Below are 11,841 nucleotides of genomic sequence, written 5' to 3' on the forward strand. Positions count from 1 at the left end.
GCCTAGGACCATCAGAGGGGTGCTGTAGACCAATTCTGCCAAGGAGGTGTCCAGGTCCTCCTTGGGGTCTGTGCGGTTGCCCAGTAGGACCCAGGGAAACTCATCTGTCCAGTTGGGGCCCCTGAGGCACGCCATCAGGGCCGACTTGAGATGCCGGTGGAATCGCTGTACCAAACCATTGGACTGGGGATGGTATGCTGTGGTGTGATGCAGCTGGGTGCCCAGGAGCTGCGCCAGTGCTGTCCACAAACCAGAAGTGAACTGCGCCCCTCTGTCGGAGGGGATGTCTGTTGGGAGGCCGAACCTGGCGATCCAGTTTGCAATGAGCGGCCTGGCACAGGACTCAGTGGATGTGTCTGCGAGCGGTACAGCTTCTGACCATCTGGTGAACCTGTTTACCATGGTAAAGATATACCTGGCGCCCCGGGAGACTGGCAGGGGGCCGATGATGTCCACGTGGATGTGTTGGAACCTCCCGTACGTCGGCTGGAACTGCTGGAGGGAGCCTTCACATACCACTGGACTTTGGGGGTCTGGCAGTGTACGCAGGTCCTGGCCCAGTGTCCGACCTGTTTGCGCAAACCGTGCCAGACGAATCTGTCCACTACCAGCTTGATGGATGCCCGGATGGACGGGTGGGTCAGGTCGTGCAGCGTGTCGAACACCCGGCGCCTCCATGCTGCTGGTACCACGGGTCGGGGTTTGCCGGTAGACATGTCGCACAGGAGTTGATCCGCTGCCGGGCCGATGGAGACGTCCTCCAACTGGAGCCCCGAAATGGCGGTGCAGTAAGCCGGGATCTTGGTGTCTGACCGTTGTGCTTCCGCCAGTGCTGCGTAGTGTATTCCTGAGGTCGATATGCCTACTGAGTGGAGGCAGGGGTGAGACAGTGTGTCGGCGACAACGTTGTTCTTCCCTGCGATGTGGCGGATGTCCGTGGTGAATTCTGAAATAAAGGACAGGTGCCTCTGCTGCTGAGCCGACCATGGGTCCGATACCTTGGCCAGTGCGAAGGTGAGGGGCTTATGGTCCATATACACTGTGAACTCCCTTCCCTCGAGGAAGTACCGGAAATACCAGACAGCCAGGTAGAGCGCTAGCAACTCTCTGTCGAAAGCACTGTACTTCACCTCTGGTGGCCGGAGGTGCCGGCTGAAGAAAGCGAGTGGTCGCCACTGGTCCTCGACGAGCTGCTCCAGGACTCCGCTGACTGCCGTGTGGGAAGCGTCGACTGTGAGTGCCGTGGGTACATCGACTCTCGGGTGCACTAGGAGGGCCGCCTTTGTCAGCGCCTCCTTGGCCTGCTCGAACGCCTCCGTGGACTCCGCGTCCCGTGCCACCTCTTTGGCCTCGCCGGCCATCAGGCTGAACAAGGGTCTCATGATGCGTGTCACCGCCAGCACGAACCGATGATAAAAGTTGACCATCCCTACGAACTCCTGCAGGCCCTTGTCCGTGCTGGGCTTGGGGAACTGGTGGATGGCCTGGACCTTGTCCAGTAGGGGAACTGTGCCATGTTGGTTGACTCTGTGGCCCAAGAAGTCGATCTCCGTCAGCCCTAACTGGCACTTCGCTGGATTGATTGCCAGTCCGTGGTTGCTCAGGTGTTGGCAGAGCTGGCGCAAATGTGCCACATGCTCTTGGTGCGAACTGCTGGCCACCAGGATATCGTCCAAGTAAATGAAAGCGAAATCCAGGCCGTGTTCCACCGAGTCCATGAGCCTTTGGAAAGTTTGGGCTGCATTCTTGAGATCGAAAGGCATCCTCAGGAATTCGAACAAGCCAAACGGGGTGATGAGGGCTGTCTTGGGCATGTCGTCGGGGTGCACTGGGATCTGATGGTATCCCCTGACCAGGTCGACTTTCGAGAAGATGGTCGCCCCGTGCAGGTTCGCCGTGAAGTCCTGGATGTGGGGTACCGGATACCTGTCGGCAGCTGTGGCGTCGATGAGCCTTCTGTAGTCTCCGCAGGGCCGCCATCCTCCTGCAGACTTGGGCACCATGTGCAATAGGGATGCCCACGGGCTGTCTGAGCGGCATACGATTCCCATCTCTTCCATCTTATGGAACTCCTCCTTGGCAAGGTGGAGCTTGTCAGGTGGGAGCCTGCGAGCTCGGGCGTGCAGCGACGGTCCTTGCGTTGGGATGCGGTGCTGCACGCCGTGCTTGGGGTCGGTCGTGGAGAACTGCGGGGTGACTATGGAGGGGAATTCTGCCAACACCCTGGCGAATTTTTTACCCAAGAGGGTCATGGAATCCAGGTGGAGGGCCGGTATCTTGGCTTCTCCAAGCTGGAAAGTCTGGAACGTCTCGGCATGGACCAAATGCCGGCCTTTTAGGTTGATCAGGAGGCAATTGGCTCGTAGGAAATCTGCCCCTAGTAGTGGCTGTGACACCGCTGCCAACGTGAAAGTCCAAGTGAAACGGCTGGACCCGAAATGCAGTGAGATAGTTCGCGGGCCATAAGTCCGAATACTGGTGCCATTTGCAGTGGTGAGTTGGGGGCCTGGGATCGCGTTACGAGTGTCCATGTTCGGGGGCGGGGAGTACGCTGACTTCGGCCCCAGTGTCTACCAGGAAGCGCCACCTGGAGTGTTGGTCCCAGAGGTACAGGAGGCTGTCTCGGTGGCCAGCCATCATAGCCATTAGTGACGGCTGGCCCCAGCGTTTCCCAGAAAAGCACATGGTGGACGGCAGCAGCGCGCGCCTGAGCCCCATCTTTGGTGATAGAAACACAATTGTTCCGAACTTTCGTCATTTCCCCTGTGGGTCTCGACGGCTTCGGTTGCAGGGCCTGGGCTTTGGGGTGCGTGATCGTGGCTAGGCCAGTGTAGGCTGCTCCACGTTGCTTGCTCTACCAAAGGACGTCTGCTTTAGCCATGACCCAGTGTGGGTCGCTGAAATCCTCTGGTATTTGCTCGAGGAACAACTGTTCAAATAAAAGGCACGGCTTATGGCCGTCCATGAGCGCCAGCATGTCATTCATGAGCTCGGATAGCGTGCGGTCACCCAGGCTGTCCATGTGTAGGAGCCGCGTGGCCTGTTCGCGGCAGGAGAGTTGCAAGGTACGGATCAGGAGCACCTTAAGCTTAGTGTACCTGTCCTCCGTTGGTGGCTGGCGCAGGAAGTCGATGATCCGGCCTGCCATCTCCTGGTCGAGCGTGCCGGCCACGTAGGAGTACCGCGTGGCGTCAGCTGTAATGTCTCTGATATTGAACTGGGCCTCAGTCTGCTCAAACCAAACGTGGGGCTGAGTGGCCCAGAAAGACAGGAGCTTCAGAGAGACTGTGCTGTGCGAGTTGCTCGAACTCATGGCTGGTCGCTGAGTCGCCGGCTCCAGATGCCGTCTGGAACGTCGGGGTCACCAATGTAGTCGCGCGCAAACGTGCTACTAAAGAAACACATGGAGGCAGAGAGAGCTGAACTCAAAATGCCTTTACTGATTCAAAATTGTGTGCTTAAATCTCCCCTCCCATGGTCCCCTGCGACCCGCGGGGCGGATGTGACATCAGACTGTCCCCGGAAGGTCCACCCCGAGTGGGTAGTTCCAAACGCGCTACCGCGTGTCTGCCCGCGGCTCCCGATGGCGGTTCAAGTCCTGCGTGTGCAGGCCGCCACAGTAGGTTAATTGGTCATTCTCAATTATCCCGTTATTATGCTAGGATTGCTAGGATTAAATGGGGAGTAGGGGTGGTGGGGTTGCTGGGCGGCATAGCTTGAAGAGCCAGAAGGGCCTGATCTGTGCTGTATCTCAATCAATCAATCAATCAATAAATACAATTAATTATGAGTGGGCAAAGAACTGGCAGATGAAATGCAATGTCGGAACGTGTATGTTAAGGGAATGTATGCTCCTGCATTTTGGTAGAAGGAACAAAGACAAAGACTGTTATTCTAGGAATATAGACATAGTTTCTTGATTAGTCAAGATTTCAAAGATTGTGGGGAGAAGGCAGGAGAATGGGGCCGAGAGAGAATAAAATCAGCTGTGACGGAATAGCAGGGCAGACCTGATGGGCTAAATGACCTGATTCTGTTCCTATGTCTTATGGTCTCAAGCTATTCTCCATATCTGATGGGGAAACTTTGACCCTTCAGGAAGGAATTGCACCCACATGGAGTGCTAACAAATGAGACAATTGGTTTGCACTTGCAACACCCAAATTGGCCAGAATCTATGGATCACTACTGAAGTCTGGGCAATGAGCAAAATATTATGCATTACCGAACTTGTACACTATAGCCTCATGCTCTAACTTCTCGTCTTTTTCCAGTCCTGAAGAAGGCTCTCGGCCTGAAATATTGACTGACTGCTTACTCTTTTTCTATAGATGCTGCCTGGCCTGCTGAATTCCTCCAGCATTTTATGTGTGTTGCTTGGATTTTCAGCATCTGCAGATTTTCTCTTTTTCGTAATCCTTCTAGGCTGCTGTGCTTCTCTGATCTCTTTTTCTGTGCATTTCAGATTTTAATTATTTGTTTTTATATAGTATTTTTACATATATTGTATTGCATTTCTTTATTTTCCTGTAAATGCCTGCAAGAAAAAACAATCATTCTAGTTAGCCCCCTCCCACCGGTCTCTATGTAGTACCCCATCACTGCACTGTAAACACTGTTTATAATGCAGTTTACATTGAAAATACATGATGGTATTTATGTATTCATGCACATATCTCTACATCTATATCTCTACTTTAACATCTAACTTTATTTTTTTATATAATTGTTGAATGTTGGTGTTTTTTGTTGCGTGTCACATCCTGACCAACGCAACACAACAAATCCTTAAAGCAAGTAAATGAAGGGTAACACACAGAAGATGCTGGAGGAACTCAGCAGGCCAGGCAGCATCAATGGAAAGAATGAGCAGTCAATGTTTCTGGCCCCTTCATCAAGATATGTAAATGTATATGGTGATTAAAGTTAATCCTTGATCCTTGAAAGCAAGTCTCAGGGTAGTCCATGATAACACACAGATACTTTGATCATAAATTTACTTTGACTTGAATTTTACTTTCTCCATTGTTTGTGGGTGGTTTAAAATGCCACCTTCTCAAATTTCTACAGATGTACTGAGAAGAGCATTCAAACTGGTTGCATCACCGTCTGGTATGGAATCAATTGCACAGGATCGGAAAAAGCTGCAGAAAGTTGTTAACTCTGCCAGCTCCATCATGAGCACAACCCTCCCCAGCACTGAGGACACATTCATAGGGCGATGCTTCAAAAGGGTGGCATTTTTCATTAAGGACCCTCATCACCCAGGACATGCCCTCTTTTCATTGTTACAAAACAACAAATTTCATGACATTTGCTGGTGATATTAAAGATAATTCTGATTCTGAACATACTCGTCCCTTTCTAAGATGTTGCTTAAATCCAACCTCTTTTACCAAGCTTTGGTACAATCCGAATATCTCCATATAACAATGTTGTTTAGTAATGCTCGTGAAGTGCTATGGACATCAACATGGGTGATGCTGACAGGCTCAATAAACTGATTAAAAAGACTGGCTCTGTTATAGGACTCAAACTGGACACACCAGAGGCTGTGGTAGAACAAAGGACACTACAGAAAATCCTGGCAATTGTGGACAATCTTTCTTACCCTCTGCACACCATCTTGGCTGAACAGAGGAACACTTTTAGTAATAGACTAAGACAATTGCGCTGCTCCAAAGAGCGCTAAATGAGGTCATTCTTACCCTCAGCCATTAGACTCTGTAATGAGTTAACCTACAGCCGGGGAAGTGATGACCTCCTTCCTGTTAGACTGTTTGTGGTAACTTTTTTTTTATCCTTTCTTATTTTTCTTCTAATATTTGTATATCTGTGCACTTGTAATGCTACTGTGATACTGGAATTTCCTTTGGGATCAATAAAGTATCTATCTATCTATCTATTTTATTATGCAATGGAATGGCGCAAAAGGAAGTCATACACACACGATTCTGCAGATGCTGGAAATCAAGAGCAACACACACAAAATGCTGAGGAAATCAGAAGTCAGGCAGCATCGATGGAAAGGAATAAACAGTCAATGCTTCAGGCTGAGACTGTTCATCAGGAGTGGAAAGGAAGGGAGAAGAAGCCTCCCTTCCTTTCCATAGTTGCTGCCTGACCTGCTGAGGTCCTCTGGCATTTTGTGTGTGTGTGTTAATAAAGGTAGTTGTCATTAATATTTCAGCTGTAATTGTTGTTCTGACCAAAGTGAAAAATAGCAGGCATCCTTGTCTATACAGCATACACACTATCACAAACACAACACGTACACAAACACACACAACACACTCACACACACATACACATAAACACACTCACACATAAATACACACACACAAACACACACAAGCACACACAATACACTCACACACACGCACACATACACACAAACACACACGGACACACACACCCAAATCACATGCAAACAAACACACATGCACACAGACACACACATACACACAACAAACACACATTCACAAATACACAGTCTCACACACACACTCCCACACATGCACAACACACACACAAACGCACACTCACAAACACACACTCAAACACTCGCACACACAAAAACACAGACAAACACTCGCACACATGAACACACACACATACACACAAACATACACGCACACTCACACAAACATGCTCACACACGAACACACACACACACACACACGCACAATATTGTTGAAGGATGTGGTGCTTGCCGAGGCAGGGGAAGCCCTCTAGCCCTTTCGTTCTGGTAACAGAGCAACTGAATATCTTATAGAACATAGAACAGTACAGCACAGTACAGGCACTTCGGCCCACAATGTTGTGCCGACCCTTAAACCCTGCCTCCCATATAACCCCCCACCTTAAATTCCTCCATATACCTGTCAAGTAGTCTCTTAAATTTCACTAGTGTATCTGCCTCCACCACTGACTCAGGCAGTGCATTCCATGCACCAACCACTCTCTGAGTAAAAAACCTTCCTTTACTATCCCCCTTGAACTTCCCACCCCTTACCTTAAAGCCATGTTCTCTTGTATTGAGCAGTGGTGCCCTGGGGAAGAGGCGCTGGCTATCCACTCTATCTATTCCTCTTAACATCTTGTACAACTCTATCATGTCTCCTCTCATTCTCCTTCTCTCCAAAGAGTAAAGCCCTAGCTCCCTTAATCTCTGATCATAATCCATACTCTCTAAACCAGGCAGCATCTTGGTAAATCTCCTCTGTAGCCTTTCCAATGCTTCCACATCCTTCCTATAGTGAGGCGACCAGAACTGGACGCAGTTCTCCAAGTGGCCTAATCAGAGTTTTATGGAGCTGCATCATTACATCGTGACTCTTAAACTCTACCCCTCGACTTATGAAAGCTAACACCTCATTAGCTTTCTTAACTACCCTATCTACCTGTGAGGCAACTTTCAGGGATCTGTGGACATGTACCCCCAGATCCCTCTGCTCCTCCACACTTCCAAGTATCCTGCCATTTACTTTGTACTCTGCCTTGGAGTTTGTCCTTGCAAAGTGTACCACCTCACACTTCTCCAGGTTGAACTCCATCTGCCACTTCTCAGCCCACTTCTGCATCCTATCAATGTCTCTCTGCAATCTTTGACAATCCTCTACACTATCTACAACACCACCAACCTTTGTGTTGTCTGCAAACTTGCCAACCCACCTTTCTACCCCCACATCCAGGTTGTTAATAAAAATCACGAAAATTAGAGGTCCCAGAACAGATCTTTGTGGGACACCACTAGTCACAATCCTCCAATCTGAATGTACTCCCTCCACCACCACCCTCTGCCTTCTGCAGGCAAGCCAATTCTGAATCCACCTGGCCAAACTTCCCTGGATCCCATGCCTTCTGACTTTCTGAATAAGCCTACCGTGTGGAATCTTGTCAAATGCCTTACTAAAATCCATATAGATCACATCCACTGCACTACTCTTATCTATATGCCTGGTCACCTCCTCAAAGAACGCTATCAGGCTTGTCAGACACGATCTGCCCTTCACAAAGCCATACTGACTATTCCTCTTATTATTCCTGTTATGGGACTGAAGCATTTGAAAATACACCGTTTATTGCCTCGTTAAGTGCATGACATATTAGATAATAGTTTACTCAGTTTTGCAGTGAAATGTGGCTACACGGTACTCCAAAATATTTTTTATATTACTGGATATGGGAACTAGCGCCTCGTCATTTTGCAGATATTTTTATAAATATTTTTCACGTTCCTATTTTGCAACTTTTGGGAGATCTTTATTTACACAGGATGGAACATTGCTTATTGAATAGGATAATAATTCTGGGCAGTTACAGGAAGCGCTGAAGTTCCCAAATGCTCAATTAGTCAGAGCGAGCACACATAGCTTTTCAGTGAAATCAACACAGGAGATTCTGTAGATGCTGGAAATCCAGAGTAACACACACTAAATGCTGGAGGAACTCAGCAGGCCAGGCAGAATCTATGGAAATGAATAAGGAGTCGACGTTTCGGGCCGAGACCCTTCATTAGGAGAGAAATAACACCGCGTTTTGTCGTCTGTTAGACGCACGCATTAGGGTAGCGGGCAGAATTGTTTTTCGATAACCGCACATTCTTGCCTTTATCCTTCGGTTGAGAATGCCGCAGATTTGTTTGCCTCCCAAAAACTTGGAATTAAACTCTGTTTATATCTGACAGAGCTAAGAAAGCAAAGATCACGGGTTGACACTTGTCAGTTTATTTCTGGTCAAAGGCCGCCCGTGCTCTAATACGCACCCCCAATAAACACACTGGTCCAATTGTCTTCAAAGCTTTCAAAGTTTAGAACGATAGTCAATTTTACTCCGTCTCTCTACAAAGAAAACTTCTTTTATAATGTTGATGTCGATATTGAAAAGAATTACGGCGATAGTAAATTTAGATTATGAAGTATTTTACCCATAATCCAGTATTGTTATTTCATATGTGTAGGAAAAGTGTACACTCTTATAAAAGAAGTTCAAGTTTATTGTCATCTGGCAACTGCAAGGAGCAAAGTTCCTCCGGACCACAGTGCACTCTCAAGATATGTATCATTCAGAGCACATAAACCAAAATATTACCACAAATATGTTAATAAAAATAATGATATTTAGTCGAATTAAATTCACATTCTGGCGGGCTCTTGGAAAAATACACTTAAACACATATATACTACTTCCCTTAAAAACGAGTCGATTGAGCTGTTGTTTGTAAAGACCCAGATCGAACGGAGGTTGTTTGAATAGGTTCACCTACCCGTTCAGACCGTTTCGCTGTTCAGTGGATGTTGCCTCTTGAATTCTGCAAATGTACAGCCCAGGTTATCTGGGGACCACTTAAATAAACACTTTTTTTTCGTTTCACCCACCCCCTCCCTTTTCAAAATAATCTGAAGAGAGTTTATTGCTTCCTTTCTTCCCACCCCTCCTCGCGTTCCCGGCCAGCGGAGTGGTGATGGTGGGAAAGGGGTGGGAATGGAGGGTAGGGAGCTTGCCAAGGGTGGCATAACTCTAGTTGACAAGCACTTGGGATCCGCGCGCCTCAATGCTCAAGTGGGGATGTATTTAAAAACAAGCCACGCGCGGAAAAGCAAGGTGTGTGCGTGTCTTCCCCAAACGGTTCGCCCCATTAAAATATCGGTGTCAACGATAATCGGAGATATTTTAAAAGTAAAGATAACAGAGATCTTTTCAACGTTAAAAAGATCATCAGAGATTTATTTAAAATAAAGATAATCGGAGATATTTTAAAAATTAAAAAAAATGGGAGATCTTTGTTGTGATCTTTTTAACGTTAAAAATCGGGGATTTTTTGAAGTAAAAACGTACAAATAATGATAGGGAAAAACGTTTTAAAAAGGAAGTTTGACAAAGGAATTGTTATATCGTATCTATTTTCTTCACATTCGTTTTAAAACGAGTGCAAACGGTGCAGGCTTGGCCGTTGTGCCTACGTGGTTTCAATGTTATTTTAACATTTCGTGTGCAAGAGAGGGAGAGGCAGTTGCTACTAAATTTGCATATTTAATCCCAGGATTGCAGTGAAGTATATTTCTTTTCCATCCGGGAATCAGTTGGGAGTTATTCTCAGGATTCTGTTTAGAATCTCTTCTCTCCAACATTAAAAGAGGTACCTTGTCAATTCATCTGAGCTCCACATTCTATATAAACACGATGCTAATTGTCTTGAATAACGCCCTTAATTGAATGTATAATTACAATGCGTGATCAAAGCCTCCCCCTAATTGTTACCTTCCGCAGATTTTGATGTGATAGCGGGACAAAAGTTTGTAATGTACCATCATTTGTCACACTCAAGAAGTAAATCAAAATGTTTTTTAAACACAGCTCAGATGCAATGCTAGAAAGCATTTTTTGTATTAAAATTTGTTTGAATTCGGAATTTACAGTCATTTTGTATGCAGAGCGACGAAGACAACAAAAAAAATATCGGGTGCCTTCGCAAGTTATTTGGAACATCTCTCGTAAGTATTAGAATCAGAGTCAGGGGCATGTGACATGAAATTTGTTAACTCAGCAGCAGCAGTTCAATGCAATACATAATCTAGCAGAGAGAGAAAAATAAAATAAAAACATAATAATAAATGAACAAGTAAATCAATTACTATATTGAATAAATTATTTAAAATGTGCAAAAGCAGAAATACTGTATATTAAAAAAAGTGAGGTAGTGTCCAAAGCTTCAATGTCTATTTAAGAATCGGATGGCAGAGGGGAAGAAGCTGTTCCTGAATCGCTGAGTGTGAGCCTTCAGGCTTCTGTATCTCCCACTTGATGGTAACAGTGAGAAAAGGACATGCCCTGGGTGCTGGAGGTCCTTAATAATGGACACTGCCTTTCTGAGACACCGCTCCCTGAAGATGTCTCTAAAGATTACGGATCAGTCTAAACTGCAAGGGACGCAAGGCAGTTAACACTTTTAACACCAGCTCAAAACCTATTTATTCAATCTTACTAAGATCTTTTTGTCTTTTATTTTCATGTTTATTTTTTTTTAATTTTATTTTCATCTTTCCACTTCATCCTACTGTAAAGCAGCTTGAACTACATCGTCTGTATGAAAAGTGCTCTACAAGTAAATTATTATTTTTATAAGAGATCCCAGCGCATGCGGATCTTAAAAAATCGGGTCGCAACGACGAACGCATTGGTTGTTTTACACTTAATGGAAAATATTTTAATGTATTTTCTGGATTGGGGAGCATGCCTTATGAGAATAGATTGAGTGAACTTGGCCTTTTCTCCTTGGAGCGACAGAGGATGAGAGGTGACCTGACAGAGGTGTACAAGATGATGAGAGGCATTGATCGTGTGGATAGTCAGAGGCTTTTTCCCAGGGCTGAAATGCCTAACACGAGCGGCACAGTTTTAAGGTGCTTGGAAGTAGGTTCAGGGGCGCAGAGAGTGGTGAGTGTGTGGAATGGGCTGCCGGCGACTGCGGTGGAGGCGGATACGATAGGGTCTTTTAAGAGACTCCTGGACAGGTACATGGAGCTCAGAAACATAGAGGGCTATGGGTAACCCTAGGTAAAGACATGTTCGTCACAGCATCGTGGGCCGAAGGGCCTGTATTGTGCTGTAGGTTTTTATCTATGTTTCTATATTTCTTATTATAATTTACGTATATTTTAAGTATTGCACTGCACTGCTGCCATTTCACCACATCTGTCAGTGATAGTGAACCTGATTCTGATTTTATTTCTGAAATATCAGTCAGGGTTAATACAACAATAAATAAACAAATAAATAAAATTACTGGTCGCTTTCCTTCGCAAACAAAAACTCTGTAAACAATAAGCAAAATCTAAA

The 11,841-nt window shown here is 46.2% G+C and overlaps 1 protein-coding gene across 1 annotated transcript in view; it reads right to left on the reverse strand.

The window, feature by feature from the left end:
* Window positions 1-9,315, reverse strand: part of asip1 (agouti signaling protein 1) — a gene marked incomplete at its 5' end in the record, with an annotated part of 73,580 nt that extends 64,265 nt beyond the window's left edge. Inside the window, one exon of the mRNA XM_063073877.1 lies at window positions 9,269-9,315. Coding sequence (XP_062929947.1) covers window positions 9,269-9,315 — 47 coding nt within the window. The remainder of the gene's footprint in view (window positions 1-9,268) is intronic.
* Window positions 9,316-11,841: the final 2,526 nt, after the last annotated feature.

Source organism: Mobula hypostoma, chromosome 2, assembly GCF_963921235.1.
Source record: "Mobula hypostoma chromosome 2, sMobHyp1.1, whole genome shotgun sequence".
In the NCBI taxonomy this organism is placed as follows: domain Eukaryota; kingdom Metazoa; phylum Chordata; class Chondrichthyes; order Myliobatiformes; family Myliobatidae; genus Mobula; species Mobula hypostoma.